The following is a 19766-nucleotide window of genomic DNA, read 5'->3' on the forward strand; positions in this document are numbered from 1 at the left end:
AAGGTAGCCACTAGTACAAGAAATATGGGTTGATTTTTGTAAGTTATAATCAAACTTGTGGTACATACGAAGTGCATCCCTTTGAATAATTAAAAAAAAAATTGATCAATAAATTTTAAAACTTTGTACCAAAACTAATACGTATATCTCCACTTATTTGTTTATTATTTCACAATTTTTTGCTTATTTTTTTCTCCAAGGTAGCCACCTAGTGCAAGTAATAAGGGTTGATTTTTGTAACTTATTATCAAACTTCTGCTACATAAGTAAATGCATCCTTTGGATAATAAAAAAAAGTTGATTAGTACATGTTAAAACTTTGTGCTAAAACTAATATATAGCTCTCCACTTAATTGTTCATTATGTCCCACCTATTTGCCTATTTTTTTCTTCAAGTCAGCTACCTAGTGCAAGTAATAAGGAATGATTTTTGAAACTTATAATCAAGCTTGTGAAAGTTAAGGAAAGCATCCTTTTGAATAATAAATAATAATTGATCAGTACATTTTAAAACGTTGTACGAAAACTAATATCCACTTATTTGTTTTTTATGCTCCACTTATTTGCTTATTTTTTTCTTCAAGACAACCACCTAGTGCAAGTAATAAGGATAGATTTTGTAACTTCTAATCAAACTTGTGCTACATAAAAAAACATCCCTTTGGATAATAAAAAAAATTGATCAGTGCATTTTAAAACTTTTGACGAAAACTAATATGTTGTTCTCCACTTATTTGTTTATTATGCTTCATTTATTTGCCTATTTTTTTCTTCAAGACAGCCACCCAGTGCAAGTAATAAGGGTTAGTTTTTGTAACTTATAATCAAACTTGTGGTACATCAGAAAAACATCCCATTGGCTAATAAAAAAAATTGATCAGTACATTTTAAAACTTTGTACGAAAACTAATACGTAGCTCTCCACTTATTTGTTTATTATGCCACACTTATTTGCCTATTTTGTTCTTCAAGGCAGCCCACCTAGCGCAAGTAATAAGGGTTGATTTTTGTAACTTATAATCAAACTTGTGGTACATAAAGAAATGCATACCTTTGGTTTGGATAATAAAAAAAAGTTGATCAGTACATGTTAAAACTTTGTACGAAAACAAATACGTTGCTCTCCACTTATTTGTTTATTATGCCTCCCTTATTTGCCTATTATTTTCTTCAAGGCAGCCACCTAGTTAAAGTAATAAGGGTTGATTTTTGTAACTTAATCAAACTTGTGGTACATCAGAAAAGCATCGCTTTGGATAATCAAAAAAATTGTATAATACATTTTCAAACTTTTTTGTACGAAAACCAATATGTAGCTCTCCACTTATTTGTTTATTATGCCACACTTGTTTGCCTATTTTTTTTCTTCAAGGCAGCCCCTAGTGCAAGTAATACGGGTTGATTTTTATAACTTATAAGCAAACTTGTGGTACATCAGAAAAACATCCCTTTGGATAATAAAAAAAAAAAATTGATCAGTACATTTAAAACTTTGTACGAAAACTAATATGTAGCTCTCCACTTATTTGTTTATTATGCCCCACTTATTTGCCTTTTTTTTCAAGACAGCCACCTAGTGCAAGTAATAAGGGATGATTTTTGTAACTTATAATCAAACTTGTGTTATATAAGAAACACATAGCTTTGGATACTAAAAAAAATGATCAATACAAGTTCATACTTTGTACGAAAACTAATATGTAGCTCTCCACTTATTATTTTATTATGCCCCACTTATTTCCTATGTTTTTCTTCAAGACAGTCACCTAGTGCAAGTAATAAGAATTGATTTTTATAACTTATAATCAAACTTGTGGTACATAAGGAAATGCATCCCTTTGGATAATAAAAAAAAATTGATTAGTACATGTTAAAAATTTGTACAAAAAGTAATATATAGCTTTCCACTTATGTGTTTATTATGTTCCACTTATTTGCCTATTTTTTTCTTCAAGGCAACCACCCAGTGCAAGTAATAAATGTTGATTTTTGTAACTTATAAACCAACTTCTGAAACATAAGAAAAGCATCCCTTTGAATAATAAAAAAAAATTGATCAGTACATTTTAAAACTTTGTACGAAAACTAATACCTAGCTCTCCACTTATTAGTTTATTTTGTCCCACTTATTTGCCTATTTTTTTCTTCAAGGATCCACCTAGTGCAAGTAATAAGGGTTGATTTTTGTAACTTATAATCAAACTTGTGGTACATAAGAAGTGAATCCCTTTGAATAATTAAAAAAATCAGTCGCTACCCCTCCGATACGAAAAAAATTATGCATCATTCTCATTACTCAGTACATTTTAAAACTTTGTACGAAAACAAATACCTAACTGTTCACTTATTTGTTTATTATACACCACTTATTTGCCGTCAATTGCTTAGTTTAAGGACTCCTGCTATTTGAAGTTTAAAATAAAGCATGGACATAAACATAAGACTCTTTTGATGACTTATTATTACTTGGACTCGTGAGAATAGATTGGAGGTCTTATTCTTTTCTTATGTTCTTCGCCCTTAGGCACTTTGTCTGTGTGACAGTTGTCAAGGAGGACTTTGGTGCCTTAAGCACTTTTTTGGTAATTGTTGTCATTTCGAACTTTTCAGCTTGTGTGGCATTTTTTTTAGACTCTGAAAATGATCATAAAAGTTAATGATGTCAAAGGGTTAGTGTAATGTGTTTCCTCTTCTCTCTCTGTTTTGTCTTATTTTCTTAGGTGCAATAAAAGAAGTGTAGAAATCACTGTGTTGAACTTGAACTGTAGCTGACTATTCCTTTTTGCAGCATTACACTCCTTCGCACGAACATGTTGCCCCTCATGAGAGATGACAGATGAAGCAATTAGGTAATTATCCAGATGCTGAGTGAGATTGTTATTGATGGAAGGTTTCTCTCCAATATTTAAGTTATGATCTGATTCTGTATCATTTGAGATGTGTACAAGTGCCTGCATTGATGGGGCCATATGTTGTTTGTTACCGTGTACCATGTTGTTTTATTATGTTTTTAAGAATGATATATTTATTATGTTTTTAAAAAATTATTGTTTATTTTTTAATATTTATTAATCATATATCTATCATATATTGTATATTATTATTTTTAAAATAAATTTATCTAACGTATTAAATACGTGTCGTATGCTATACACAACTCCGTGCATGATAGAATAAAACACTACGAGTCTACGATATCACATTGAACCTGTGCCAGCGAGTTGTCTATCCACAACCGAGTTTTGGTAATCCCATAAGTCAAAATTTTGTTTTGTATTATAATAACATCTTGAATGGAAAGGTCAAACATTCCCTTTTTTTCTAAATTAGAAGTCTATTATCCACTCGTTGTGGTATCTAAAATTATTTTTACTTCAAGAACTTTCAGAGCAATTATTTAAATTATACATTCTTCATAAAATGGTTCACTTGGTCCTTGCTTAAAAGTGAAAATATCTTATTTGACATTGATGTACTTGGATGGTGGAAAAAGATGAATTCATAAATTTTTTCTTCTATAATGTCAACTAATCAAATTTTGATTCCTGCTAAAGAAAATGGAAAGAAATGAAGACACCGAAGTTCTTCACCTTCTAGAACTTCCGTGGTACCTCACAACTCTTGTGAATTGATTACCTCTGAGTAGGCTTAAGAAATTTATATTTATTTTCGGTGCTTTGGTTAGGAGTGAAACAAAAATGCCACCTTCATTGCAGAGCATAATTTTCTGTCTTGGTTTTTCTGAGTTAAACAGTTTTTCATATTACAGCTTCCTAGTATCATTTGTATCATTTTTCTACATCTCTAGTCTACACTTATCTTATTTGATTCTGTGACTACTTTGAGATTCTAGAAGAAAAAAATTGGCCCGACAATTCTCAAATTATGATCTGCCAAATGTATGCATTTTTGGTTTGAGGAAGCTGCCAAACAAGGGGTCCCCTTGTTTGCCCAACAGTTCCATGACAGGTTTCATATGTCAGTTGTCAACAACACTGTACTGTTGTCAATCTCAAACTGTAACAAAGTAAAGTGCTTGTTATTGCTTCTTAGTTTAAGATGAAGTGGACACATTAAAGGGTGTAAAGGAAAGAAGGATTTTTCTTCCATGCTCCAACCCAAGTATTCAAGATTCTTCCTTTGAATTCAATGCTGAATGCTCCACAAATATGATTGAAAGGAAGAGGAAGTGAGGAAAGTTTATCTGAATAGTGAGCCCAAGAACACAAATTGTGCAGTGCAGTGGAATACCTGTGCAACCCTTTCAGAGTGGGGATGTGCCAAACAGTTAACAAGTTATGAAGAGGGACCCCTCAAGAGAAGAAGTAATAGCATAGCACTCTCCACTGGGCTTTATCTTCTGATTTAACCATATCACTTGGTCCACCACTACCACTGTCCACCGAAGATACAAGCTCACACTTCTATTCATAATCAGTTAGAATTGAACTTTAAATCTAACTCAATCCCATAACCAATTTGTAAGGTGAGGTTTTGCACTCCACTTATATATATTGTTAATCGGTCTTATCTCTAATCGATATGGAATTTTTAACATAATCTCTTTTGCATCATCACAATCCTTACCTCACCAATCTCAAGGGGACTCAAGGGACATAAAATATTGCTGACATAAAATATCACCTCACCAATCTCAGGGGGACTCAAGCGACATAAAATATCGCTGACATAAAATATCACTAAGAATTCAAGTGTGAGTTTAATTCCAACATTCAGTAAAAATGAGAAATTGAAGTATCACGAATATCAATAAATCTATTGACTTAAAATTTTGGATTGGAAATAATGTCAATATTTTATATGATTGGACTCGATCTCGTTAATCTTGTGTATCGCGTAAAAATCTCCTGTAAACCTAAGAAATAGGAAAGTGCAACACCCTATTCCATCACTCATCAAAGCCAAACAACCCTACGCTGCAGCTCCTGCTTAATACTTCCCTCTGCTTAATAGTTTCAAACATGGCCTCATTTCTCCAACTCAGCACCACTTGCATTACCACATTCACCATTCAAGACTCAATTTCTATGGTTAATGTCAGTAAAAATACTATATTTTGGAAGATTCTGTTTGGTTTCTGTTAAAAGAAGTTATAGGTCTTCGGCCTGTGACCACTTTATGTCACACTCTGCATATTTTACCACTCAGGGTGGTGGTACTTTGTGTATCAGTTTAGAAACCATAATTTTCCTTCTATTTTTTCATACTCCTTTATTGGAGTTTATGAAATAATGTTTCTGTGACAGTATTTTTAGATGAGCATGTTTGCGCCATTAGCATTGGAGAGATTTCAAATATTGTTAATTCAAAAAGAATAAAACAGGACCAAAAGAAAGTTGCAACCATGAAAATATTAATTATTCCTTTTTTCACCTCTACTATTACTTTTCACCTAACCTTTAATTAATTTATATATTTAAAATAAAATAGAAAATCGGCTTTTTTGTATTTAAGGATCTTTTTGACCAAAAAATTGTAAAATAGGATTCGTTGAATTTTTTTTTTGTAAAATTGGGTCAAATCGTTATTGGGGAGGACGACTTTCAAGGTGAAACCATCCTCCCCTAGGCCGGTTTTGCATTTTTTTTTTTCAAAAAATAGTGTCGTTATTTCTTATAACGACTTCTACTAAATTGAAAAGTGAAGTCGTACTGTAGCATGACGACTTCACTTTTCATTTCTTTTTTTTTAAACTTCTCAGTTTTAATTTTTTTTTTAGTTTTTCACTTTTCATTATTTTTTTTTTAAATATTTCAATTATTTTTTTCCTTTTTTTAATTGAACTGTTTTGATTATTTTTAGTTTCATTTTTGATTATATTTTTTTAATTTTCAGTTTTCGTTATTTTTTTTTAATTTATAAGTTATCAATGTTTTTTAAATTTATAAGTTATTTGTTTTTTTAAAATATATTAATTTAAAGTTAAATTTTATTCTATTAAATTTTTTACTGTTTATTTTTCCAATAAATTTAAATTAAAAAAATAATGAAAATTCATATATTATGAAAAAAAATAATAAAACAAAAACAAAAAAAACAAACAAAAAAATTTTGGAAAAGTGAAGTCGTTATGCATAACGACGACTTCACTTATTTTAAAACCAAAATCGTTATAGTATAGTATGACATCATTTTTGAAAAAAAAAATAAAGAAACCGGTCAGGGGGAGGACGACTTCACCTCCGATGTCGTCCTCTTCCCTGACGACTTGACCCATTTTCGCAAAAAAAAAAAATAAACGAATCCATTTATACAAATTCGACTTCTAACAGACCCCAAAATAAAAAAAGCCTAGAAAATCTAATAAATAGTTTATTAAAGAGTTATTGAACTTTTTTGGTATATTTAAAACAACCTTAGAAAGGAAAAAGGTGTAATCAGTTTTGTTGGCGTAAACAATAATTCAAACAAACAATCTCAAATCCATCTAGTTAATATATATCAAGGTATGAAAATGTTATTTCAACAATTTAGATCCCTACAACTTTCTCTTTGTTTAGTGACGTTTCATCTTTTTTAAGATTGATTTAATTATAATGACTGTGGACTTTTTTTGTTTTTGTTTTTGTAATATTGTCTGGTACACGTTACTTTAGTTTCTTAACACTCATTACAAATAAACAATCTTATCCAATATTTATTTTATGGTTAATTATAAACTTAAATGTTATTATTATATTTATGTTACAATCACTTTTTTTTTGTGAACATGACATGATTCCAAAGCTGAGAGCCACAGATAAATATGTGGTAATAAAATATCATTTTAGTGTTATTTAAAAATGTGTTAGGAATGGTTATCTAAGATCTTTAGTTTAAGATTTATGTTTTTTAACAAATCTTTCCATATAAATATACTGACATGATACAGAACATAAAATTATAGGCTATAAAAACCCTAAACCCTAAAGAGAATGGTGTAAAATATAACAGAAAATCGATTAAAGTAGTTTAAACATGTGTAAAGAAGGTTCAATAGTAGACTAAATGGTTCAGTCTTAGAAAAAGAATGAGAGAGACAAGGATGGATACGAGAGAAAGTGATAAAAAGAATTTCACGTCAATAACATTGTTAATATATGGCATCATAGTAAGTATATGATAAAGGTTCATAAAATGTTGAGGTTGTTGTCCTTGATTTTTGTCTAATTAAGGCACTACAAAGTGGAGCCAAAACATTAAGCACAACTGAAATTCGGCTGAAGAAAAAAATGCTTATCATCTCTTTCCATTTCCAAGTACTTTTGGCTTTAATGAGTGGTAACAACCAGATATGACTATCTCGGCAGAAGGAATCAATTGACCATGAAATAAAGGAAAAAAAGAAAACGATGAAAAGCATCAAAGCCAATATATTAGCACTCCAGTCATAAAACAACATGGTACACGGTAACAAACAACATATGGCCCCATCTATGCAGGCACTTGTACACATCTCATATGATGAAGAATCACATCATAAATCAATTTGTTGGGAAAAACCTTCCATCAATAGCAGTCTCACTCAGCATCTGGATAATCACCTAATTGCTTCATCTGCCAGCTCTCATGAGGGGCAACATGTTGGTGCGAAGGAGTGTAATGCTGCAAAAATGATTCAACGTTAACACAGTTCTTTCATTGCACCTAAGAAAATAAGACAAAACAGAGAGAAGAGGAAACAAGGACTCTTTGAAATCATTAACTTTTATGATCATGTTCAGAGTTTAAGACAATTGCCACATATGCAGCAAAGTCCTAAATGATAACAATTACCCAACAAAGTACTTAAGACACCAAAGTCCACCTTGACAACTGTCACACAAATTAAAGAATAAGACCTCTATTCTATTCTCACAACTCACAAGTCCAAGTAATAATAAGTCATCAAAAGAGTCTTATGGTTATGTTCATGCTTTATTTTAAACCTCAGATAGCAGCAGCCATTGAACTAAGCAATTGACAACATAATATTACCACTTTTTTTTTATAATGATAGATTTGAAAACACAAATATTTTTAAGAGGGTAAAGGGGAAATTGCTGATTGGAATTAGACCTCCATCTTCATCATAAGTTCTTTAGCAGAAGTAGCAGAGACAACAATATTCCGTGCACCAGGCTTAATGAAGCCTTCTTTAACACCATTGTCAAATAATGCAAGCAAACAGTTATAGTAACCGTCAACATTCAGCAGACCAACCTGTGGAGGAGGATGATTTTGAGAGTTAGCATTTGATTGTTACATTAAAGATTTTGAACTACACAGTAAAAATACTGTTACCGGTTTTCTATGAATTCCAAGTTGGGCCCAAGTTATCATCTCCAACAGCTCCTCCATGGTTCCATATCCTCCTAATTATAAGGACAATGAGAGTCCATACTACATAATCAATACAACAATCCAAAACACCAAGAATACAAACAAATCCCGTACAATTAAGAACCATTTAATGACATTCACATGTCCAAGACACGTAATCATCAATTATTTTTTCAAAATTATTTGAGAGCCGTTGAGGTAACTACCAGGGAGAGCAACAAATGCATCAGCTTCTTGAGCCATTGCAGCTTTACGCTCATGCATATCTGAAACAATTCTTACTTCTCCTACTGTTTCACCAGATATCTGTCAAAATTGCAATAATTCATTCATCATATTTTCTCCTTCAAAAGCATCTATACATTTTTCCATTTTCCATGGCCAAGGGGTGGCCATTAATTATAAATAAAACACCAAATATCAATCCTGTTACCGTTTAAGTTATACTCCAATGCATTGGTGGTAATGAAATAACCAAAACACTAAATCCCAGAAATAAATAAACCAATTGATTAAAGTAACTGCACAGAAAAATGAGAAGGTGGTGATGTGGAAGGACAAATACCTCGTGAGGCATGAGAGCTTTTGGAATGATCCTGTACGTGGAGTGAAGGTAAAATTGAAGAAGAAACAAACAAATGATGAGACAATGTGATCAATTATCAGTGAGACTAAAAAGTAATTTTCTTTTTTCTTTATGCACATACCCCAGGACATGGCAGCCCCCATCATACACTCTCTGAGATATCAAGCCCATCAACCCAACACTGCCCCCACCATACACCAAGCCTATGTTCCTCTTTACCTGTAATTCACACCGTAAGATGAAAATGAAAAAAATAAAAATAAAGAAAATGATGATGAAGAATTATTCATTCTGCTTGTCCAGTCCACAGAAATGCATTCATACAAAATTGTGAAGCCTACCACAAAAAAAGAAGAAGAAGAAAGACTCAGCCCACAAAAAATAAAGAGGCTTCTTTCAGAGACCTAACAAATTCATCAGCAAGCATCATCACAGAAAACAAGAGCTTATTTACGTAGAGATCAGTTATGCATAACAGAATACATCAGAAGTGAACAAGAGGAGGTGCTCTGCGACCATATAAAATCCTTTCTTACTTTCTTATTAACAAATGTTTATAGACAAAGAAAATAATATGCAAGATAGTGAAAGAATGATGCAAAAGAAAACCACAAACCAATTCATTGCCCAATTGAATCGCAGCGTCGCTGAAGATTTGTCGGTTGCCAGAGTTGCTGCCACAGAAGACACACACGGTCTTGAACTTGCTTTTGGAGTACCCTTCCTCCATTCAAAATCGATGCTTTCTTTGCTGATTTTCAATTCAAACCAAAACCATTCATCGAAAGAACAAAGAACAAAGAAAAGAAAAGAAAAAGGAAAGCCTTAACGCGGATCAAGATTATGTGTTGTGCTTTACTACTTTAATACTTTATTAAGCAATGAAGAAAAGCCAGAAACTTTCTTTGAAGGGATGATCCTAAATAGACAAATAGAGCATGTAAGAGAAATCGATGAGACGGGAGACTCATTTTTGTTGAGCAAAGGACGCCCACCCCACAACATGCTCTTATTTCTTTTCCAATCCTACGTCTTTTTGTCGGCTTTCTAAACTTTAATACACAGTATTACTGTTAATTCACACTGCGATAATAACCAATTTTAGGGTTCCATTAATTAACCCACATACTTAATTCCAATCAATTCACTAATTTTAGTTTTATCAGTGCAAGTATCTTCTCCTAAAAGGAGTTAAAATTGACTCGTCTGAAGAAATTCTTAAGTTGAGATTAACGTCTCTTCTACGTGTTCTTCTTCCGTACACGCAATTATATATTAATGTCAAATAAGATTCCATGGATAACGATATTAAAAGAAGTAGTCGAATTTTCACTGAAATGATAGGAAAAAAAAGGATGAAATGATCCTCGGTGAGGTGCAAAACATTTCGATCATGTCAACTATACTCTTTGTTCAAGAATTTTTAGTAAGTTCAAAAGTTTTAACAGTGACAAGTGGTCTTTAATTAATAGTTCCTCAGTCAAATTATTATTCAACCATGTTGATACGTGGTTTTTGAGAATTCTGTTTCCTTTACAAAAATTAATTTTTTTTTTGGTTTTATTGTAAAAAGGTGAATTTTTGTTTGGATGTGATTTTTTTTTTATTGTTATTTTTTACCAGGACTGGTGTGTGACAAAGAAAAGGGTAGGATGAGAAATTGGAAGTTTAGAAAATCCAAGTAAGATTTTCCAACAAAAAAAAAGGGTCAAATCAAATTAGTGTAGATAAACAAATATGGCACCAGAAAGGGCTAAAAAGGTATACAAACATCTATCATTCTTTTGTGACAAAACATTTACTATCGTTGGTGAGGTATCGAATAAATTTCATCTTCTCGTATGTTAGCTATTCCAGACTCCAAGGAGATGCCTTTATATTTTATGGACCACAAATAAGAGTCGGTTTTATTTTTGTTACTAAAGACAGGGCCATGAGTGGAATTGAATTGGTTGAAGAAGAAGAATGTTGAATTTTGGTAGTTTTTCTGGATTCAAGAAGAATTAGATCCTTAAAAGCTTAGGAGTTACATAATGTATTATGGCTTAAGGCGTTTAGAATTGGTTAAGGAAATTGAAGATGTGTGTGACCTACCATTGAAAAGAAAAATAGGTTTATTGGATTGGTTGGTGAGGAAAGTGGAGGAGCGTGTGCGTGTGGCATGGGAATATGTGATGGAGCAGTAGGCACTACAAAAGGGAGAAAGAAGAGGAAACATCCAAAAATGAACATCATATGATGTCTCGGTGACAGTGTCCTCCAAATGGACCACCACGCTTTTTGCCTCAAACCTCCATTTCTACCATTTATATTTTCTCACCTGCTTTTCAACAAATCTTCTTCGTTAACCAATCTTCTTTGTTTTATAACAATACTTTTTATCTTCCCACACTTTTGTTTTATGAATACAAATATACGTTTAAGTTTATGGTAAGTTTGGATATATATTTAAATTTTTGTGATTTTTTAAAGATTTAAAGATTTATATTTTTAAATAAATATTTATTGTTTAATTTTCTTACTCAAGGTGTGACAGTTATTTTAACTTATTCTTGTATTTAATAGTTGTTATATGTTATTTTATAGGGTCTAATTACTCGGATCATACCTATTTTGATTTGAAAATTTCAAAATGGTACCCACTTTGAACCTTGTCTCAATTTAATACCTAATTTTGATTATTGCATCAATGTAGTACTCTCCGTTAAGTCTTCACAAACGTCGTTAACTACCTTGCCACGTGTCAGTATCTGGATTTTTTAATTTTTAAAATTTTTTTTAAAATTTTATTTTATTTTTTAATTTTTTTTAAAAAACAAAATTTGCCACGTGTCAAATCCTTGGTGTGACACGTGGCATTGTCAGTGACACATGGCATTGTCAGTGACACGTGGCAAGGTATTGTCACGTGTCAAGGTACTTGGCAAGTGTTATTGTCTTCATTTCAACTTAGTCTCCACATGTGTCTATTTGTTTCAATTTAGTACACATATATGTTTATTTTGTTTTAATTTAGTACCTAATTTATTTGATTGAATTTTATTCAAATATATTTTTTTTAAATGGAGAAATATTGTATCTCTTTTAAAACAAAATTTATTATTTATATAAATGTTATATTGATATTTGTTACTAAAAATGAGTTATAAAATTAAGTATTGAAATTTATATTAAAGTTAATGGTAAAAGTCATGAATAACATATTTGTAAGTCATTTTTAATAACAAATATAAATATAACATTTATATAAATAATAAATTTGGTCTTAAGGGAGACACAATATTTCTCTATTTTGTAAAAAAATATTCAGACAAAATTAAAACAAATAAATTGGGTACTAAATTGAAACCAATAAACATATATGGGTATTAAATTGAAACAAATAGACACATGTGGGGACTAAGTTGAAATGAAGACAATGACACTTGTCAGGTACCTTGACACGTGGCGATACCTTGTCACGTGTCACATCAAGGATTTGACACGTGACAAAAAAAAAATTCTTAAAAAATTCAAAAAAAAAATTAAAAAATTAAAAAAAAAATTAAAAAATCCAGAGGCTGACACATGACAAGGTAGTTAACGCCGTTTGTGAAGACTTAACGGAGGTTACTACATTGATGCAATAATCAAAATTGGGTACTAAATTGAGACAAAGTTCAAAGTGGGTACCATTTTGAAATTTTCGAACTAAAATAAGTATGATCCGAGTAATTAAGCCTATTTTATAGTTATATTGTTACACCCAAAACATGAACTCAACAACTTTAAGTCATTATTTACTAAGATTAATACTTAAAATGTGTTGAACCGATGAAAATAATATGTTTTGAAAAATTTCACATTCGATGATAAGACAAGTTAGGGAGTGTAGGAAATGAGTGTTAGTGACTATATAATGGGTTCTAAGTCGATAATGTTTCTTGTTCCAAGTCAAAGACACTTTGCGTTAGTGTTTGACTTTTTTTATACTCTTGTAGTATAATGTTGTGATGTATACTTAAATTTATGTTCTTAAGAGTGTGAATGTACTTGGGGTCAAATGATTAATAGTGTTTTTTGTGTATTGTAAAATTTTGAATATTGCACATTATGATTATTCTCTTATTATCTTTGAATAATGTTCATGGGTTTTTATCTGTATTTGAAGTTTTCATGTTATAGTCTTGTGTGTCCTTGTTTTTATTTGTTATAGGATCATTCTTGGAGGTAAAGACGGTAATGTTCTTTATTGATGATATTTTTTTTTCCAATAGTGATATCAAAGCCAATGGTTAGTCTTGCTTGTTAACTGTGGCATCAGAGATAATGGTTAGTCTTCCTAATCGCCTTAGACGAATGTTCTAGATAAGCATGTCCTGCTAAGAAAAACAATGATATGATAAGGGGTACTCGTGGTTGCTTCCGCCGGAGGGGTGTACCAATGTGGTGGAAGGGATTCACCTTTCAGGTGAGATTGTTGGAATCAAGTGTGAATCTAAGTCCCACATAATAGAAATGAGAAGGTGGAGCATGATATAAAGATGGAGACTAATAAACTCATTATTTTAAAATTTTAGGTTAAGAGTGGTGTGAATCCCTTATGTGATTGGACTTATGTTTCAAAAAAGGTACAGAGGTGCCTAGAAAATGCCAACAAGGTTGAAGATTTATTGACGATGGATTATACGTAGCAGTTGAAATTTGTGATAAAAATTATAACATAAGTAATGGTTATAAAATTATAAAATTAGAGCTATGAAGAGATTGGATATCTATAATATGTAGTTTTTAATTTCTTAAGAATGCAAATATTATTTTATATAGTATATTTATTAACAAAGTGTTTTGTGTAAACATTTTTTTTTACATGGCAAGTACACTAAAGTCTTATTGTAATTTTTAAAAAGGATAAGTGATGATACGATGATCATAGAAACTTATTGATAAACTTCTATCAATTATAAAATTATAATTAAATAGTGTGTTTATGTTTAGGGTGATCGTATAGGGTGATCGTAAACAATGTCTGAAATAATAACAATATAAATAGAACTAATTAAATAATGCATTAAGCATGGAATTTAAAGATATTATTGACAAGTTTATTTACAGAGTGTCCGTGTCTTTGAATATATGCAAAAATGAAATTCTTATACATTATTTTGGATTTTATGTGATAATTGTAGAATAAGTATAGGATCTTTTCATTTTTATATGTTAGTTAAGTAAATGATATGGAAAGTTTGTTTACTATGTTAGTTATACAAAATTAACATAGAAAGTGATATGAACTTAACACGAACAACATGAGTTTGGGGATAGTTCTTCCATACTTCATAATGATGATTTTTTCTCTCTTCTTAACCCTAACATGAAGCGGCTATTGCTTCTTACACCCCATTAAATTTCTCATCCACTCTATAAAATGTTTTTAGGAAATTTTTTTCCATAATAAAATGGGAAGATTGCTTTCCAGAAAAAAAAAAAAAAGATTCATAGTTATTTATTATGTTCCGAAAAATAATTTCCAAAAGTGATAGGGTGCAGGAAGAAATCTGATGGGTGCAGAAAGTAGTAGCCCACACAACCTCCCAGACTTTTACGACATCAAGAAATTGCTCACCCAAGAAAGCCTTTCTTTTCATTGTTGTGCTGTTGACAGTAACCAACCCAATGTTGTTTGTCATGTGTGCTTTAATTTCAACTAACATAAGTACTTTTTATAAATTTTAATGGTTTAACTGACATGGAAAATAATTTTTATATTAGTTTAAATTTAAACTACATGTAAAAAGTTTTCTTTTATTTACAAGTTTGTTATTGTCTCAAATATTATAAGATGGCCATATTACAATCGTCATAATAAATTACCATTAAATATTATTTTTTATTAATGTTGTAATATGATTCTAGTGGTTCTTTATAACAATTGTTCATCACTAGAAAATACAAGTATTTCTAAAATATCAATTCCTCGTGTTTTAACAAATATGGTAAAATCAAAAGGATCATATTATAAGCAATTGATACATCAAAAGGATCGAAAATTCTTCTTCCTTGTTTGAGTAATGTTTCAACATTAAGCAAAAATTAACATTGTTACCAGCTTTCATAACTCGAAGTAGATTATTTATGAGTGTCCTTATATAACTCAAATACTAATTTATTGTTTTTATAATAAGATGTGTGTGATGATGTACACCTAATGTTTCTTTTTACGTTTTTATTTTCGATTTTTCTTCTTCTCTTTTTCCTATTTTACTGTAAAAATAATATTTATATTTACAATTTTTGACAAATTGTGCAATTTCAATAAAAATAAATGTCAAAATTAACAGTAAAACACTTATAAACTGTATATATCAAATGGAGTGCATACGATGTTACGGATGTGGTAGTTAACAAAAAAGGATTCATAATTTTGACAACCAATGACAATAAAATAACTATTTGTTAATGAATATATTAATATTGTAATTATATTTTTCTATTGCTTAAATTAAATTGTTGATATATTATTAAACCATTAAAATTGTCAAGCGGGCGTTTATTTTATAAAGTGTGTCGAAATATAATTTCTTTAACAACTTCTTCATTTATGATTTAGCCTTCTTAAATCAAAATCTTGGCTCCATTGCTATACATTAAATATTAAAAAAAAAACAAAATTAAACTATAATTACTTAAATAATGTCTTTGTTATTTTGTGGTCAAAACTCAAAGTTGATGTTTTGTCTGTGAAAATGCAATACAATTTAACAATTAAATTTGTCTTCGTTTCAATATAAAACCTTACATTATGAAACACATATCCTCTAATTTTAAATTTGTTAAGTTTTCCCTAACGTTTCCAGAGTAACATGGTGATATTTTTAGGTTTACAAGGGCAACAAGAATGCTGTCATATTTTCCAAAAATGGAAAGAGCGAAAACAAGACAGAAAAAAACATCTACGGTTAGGCCTTCTTATCTCTATTTTTTCTCCTTCCCGAAGAAACCCAAAAACTGGGTATTTGACATCTGAAATTGAATCTTGTCTCAGGACTTGTGCATGCAGAAAAAAGTCCTCGTAACATATTCGAAATTGTGGTTCTGTGAACACAAAACAAGCAAGGGAGGGATACACAAAAAAGAAAAAAACGCAGGAGGCAATAATCGTTCTTCGTGTTTGTGATGGGAAGGAGACTCCCAGTTGAAACCCTGTTATTCATTCACCATCCTGTTATATATCTGTCGTTCTTTGCCGCAGGCTTGGCGGCTAGCATGGCCATTATCACCGCCTTATGCAGCGGATTTGGAAGAAAACCGGCAACGCCACCGCCAACACTTGATCCCACAGAACTCCCCAAGGAATCGGACACTTCCCCGACATCGAATTCAGAAGACAAGGACAACAACAACGAAAACGAAAACGAAAACGAGAAGGAGAAGTTGCCTCTTCCACCGGCATTGCAACAACTCCCGAAGGACCCCTTTATCTCAGACAGAATGAAGAGAGTGACCTCTGAACGAAGGGCACCGTTGAGTCTGAGCATCAAAATGCCGAGGAGTGTGTCGGTGGCGAGGAACTGGGATCACAAGGATCACAGGGAAGATAAAATAAAAGGGCCGAAGTTGAAAGCAGAGGACTCTGTTTGGATGAAAACCATTATTCTGGGAGAAAAATGTGTCCCTGATGCAGAGGATGACCCTGTGATATTCGAAGGAAGGGGAAAGAGGATCTCAGCATATCACACCAAAAGACATAACGCGACAGCTGTTCCGACGCAACCCCAAGATCAAGATGATGCTGATGTATCGTCGTCGTCGCCACCACCTCTACCTCTACCTGAAAACCCAACCCAGGATGAACAAATTATTAGTAAAAAGGCTTGATTTTTTTCCACAGTTTTGTTGTCTCCTCTCTCTCTTGTTCAGATAGTTAGCACATGAATGCATACCGATAATTTTTCTGCTTCTTTAGCTATTTGCGATTTGTATGTCTGGTGCTTGTGTTCTTGGTAATAAAAATTCTGGACTATCTTCTCAAACCAACCATGTTGCATGTAGAACGTAGTCATGATCGAGTAGGTTGTAAGAAATTTTAAACAATCATTATTTTTTCCACCATTTAGAAATTTGTGGATTAATTACAACCCAAATTGAAAAGGAAGATGTTGAATCAAACTGAGATTTGGTTAATAAGGTTATACTTTTGGAAGATGACTTTTTCTTTTCTCACTTTCCAACATGATGAAAAATAATTGAAAGATAATAAAAAGGTGTATCAACATTTAGTATACATTTAGGAAAAAAAAAATAGGTTTATCATTTAGTTATTTTTTTTCAATAACTAGCATAGTTCACGAATCATGATCATGAATTTCTAAGTTGTGGAAAAAAAATCATAAAACTGCGAGTGTTTCAATACTTAATTGATTTAGTTATAAATATAAATACTTGATTGAAAATGAATCAATTAAAAAAAACTAGTTTACCTAGCTATAAATTCAAAATTCAAAAAAAAAATGAATTGGGATTTAAATTTATATTTTAAAAATAGGTTATATTTTTATATTCGGTTTGATATCAGTTTTAAAATTAACATTTTTTTTCAATATTAAAATAATTTAAAATCAAGAATAATAAATATGTTTATTGGAACCCAAACCCTATTCAACATAATAATGATGATATGACTTTGATCGAATAATAATGATATTCAGTAAAATATTATAATATAAAACTCACTATGAATAAACTATCATAAACATATGCGCACAAGCATTTTTATGGAATTTTTTAAATACTAATAATAATAAGAGATAATATTATAATATTATTAAATTAATAAATAAATTAAATTTATATTTATTAAAAATAAAGTAAAATATATTATAATAGATAAAAAAGTAAATAAAAAAGTAATTATTAATAAATAAAGAGAAAAAAATAAGTAAAAACATTCGATTATATAAAATTTTTATAAAAATAACGATCAATTTTTAAAAATTTAATAAATTATTATATTTAAAAATTAAAATTAGTATTTTAAAATATAAAAAAAAAAGAAAATTCTTTATATATTGTCGTAAATATAATTTTGTTTAAATGGATAGTAATAAAAATATTAAATTTTATTTGAATATACATCATCGTGTGTGTTTCATTAAATTCAATTTTATAAACACCAGAGATGGTAATGTGGCTTGACCATTACGTTCTTTTTTTTTTCAAGTAAAATTGACTTTTTCGTTACATATTAGTTTTGTTGGCGCGTTCTGCATAATAACAGGCATACATGTTAGTTTTTATAAACAAGTTTTTAAGAAAAAGTAACTGTTTATGTATTTATCGCTCGAGTCTACCCATTGATAATATTATAATAAAATAAATAAACATAAATTAAAATCTATGTTAATTACATATAATAAAATTAAACTTTTCATAAAAAAAAGAAAAAAAACATTGTTTAAGCTAAAAAAAATTATAATAATCAATTAATACTAAATAAAAGCAATGGAAGTGGTTTAACAAAATAAAAAACTTTTACTTGACTAAAAAATTAATGTATTGATGTCTTTAGTATTGTACTAAAAATACCTAAACGGATCGATAGATTAAAATATTTAGTTCATCTCATACTTTTTCTTGTGAATTTACAAGTTAATTTGAATTATTTATCTTTTATCCTCATTCCTAATAAATGTTAATAATTTAAAGAAAATAAAAAATATTAAAATAATAGTAATAAATTTTTATATATTTAAATATTTTAAACCGGTTCTTTTTATGCAATAGTGCGAGTGTTTGATTTCCAGAAAAAAAAAGTAAATAAGAATATATTTACTTATTTTATATTGCTATTTTATTTTTTCAATAATATATGTATAAGATTTTTCTTTCTTTTAAAAGAAAAACCTGCAGAAGGGTTGCCAAACCTGCAGAACGTATACATTTTTACTAAAGTCTAACAAGTGATATCCCTTTACCTTTTTGTTTAATATTAAACTTATAAGTAATACATAATTTATTCTTTATTTTTATTATAAAGTAATGCACCACATTCAAGACATCTACCAAAAATTCTACCAAACTTTATATAATATATATTTTTACTAAAGTCTAACAATTGATACCCCTTTACCTTTGTGTTTAATATTAAACTTATAAGTAATACATAATTTATTCTTTCTTATTAGAACGTAATGTACACTCACATTCAAGACATCTACCAAATATTCTACCAGACTTTATAGAGAATATATACCATATATGAAAAGAATTAATGGTTTTATTTTTAAATTATTAACCAATTTCACATTCTCTGAAAGAGAAAAGATTTCAATATATTTCCATTCCAAAAAATACAATATAAAACTATATAATAATTTTAAGCTATTTAGATTTAAAATGATTTAGCAAAAAAAAAAACTAATTAAAATGATTTTCAGTTTTATATATATATATATATATATATATATATATATATTAACGTCATCAAGAAATTAATTAATTAAAATTAAAATATTCAATCTGTACTGCCAATGAAAACATTTAAATCATAATGGATTATCTGGCTAGATTTATTAAATTTAATATTTTATCACTCGTTAATTAATTAATTGCCAAAAATATAAAAGAATGTCATGAAATTTAATAGATTGATATAAATCAAATCGAGATAATCTTAATTATATAATTATATTTTTTTATCAAAGAAAATAACAACATTCAACGGTATTTCTATGAAAAGAAAATAATCTGGTGTATTCTTATAAGATAACACATATCTTAATAAATTTTTATAATAATATAATTGACAACGGATAATTGTTTGATGGTTGATAATTGTTAAGATTAAGAAAACACTTAATTTTTGCTGTTTAGTTTTTTA

The 19766-nt window shown here is 29.8% G+C and overlaps 1 protein-coding gene across 1 annotated transcript; it reads right to left on the reverse strand.

Annotated features, from left to right (window-relative positions):
- Window positions 1-7353: 7353 nt before the first annotated feature.
- On the reverse strand, window positions 7354-9900 carry LOC114164683 (cytokinin riboside 5'-monophosphate phosphoribohydrolase LOG8). Its single transcript, XM_028049430.2, is given in 8 exon segments — window positions 7354-7538; window positions 7540-7605; window positions 8059-8202; window positions 8284-8354; window positions 8529-8628; window positions 8888-8918; window positions 9030-9127; window positions 9525-9900. Coding segments are annotated over 8 exon segments (678 nt in total). The 5' UTR covers window positions 9639-9900; the 3' UTR covers window positions 7354-7484.
- Between the last annotated feature and the right edge of the window lie 9866 nt (window positions 9901-19766).

Source organism: Vigna unguiculata, chromosome 9 (genome assembly GCF_037176805.1).
Source record: "Vigna unguiculata cultivar grain cowpea cultivar isolate G323 ecotype 2 chromosome 9, ASM3717680v1, whole genome shotgun sequence".
In the NCBI taxonomy this organism is placed as follows: Eukaryota; Viridiplantae; Streptophyta; class Magnoliopsida; order Fabales; family Fabaceae; genus Vigna; species Vigna unguiculata.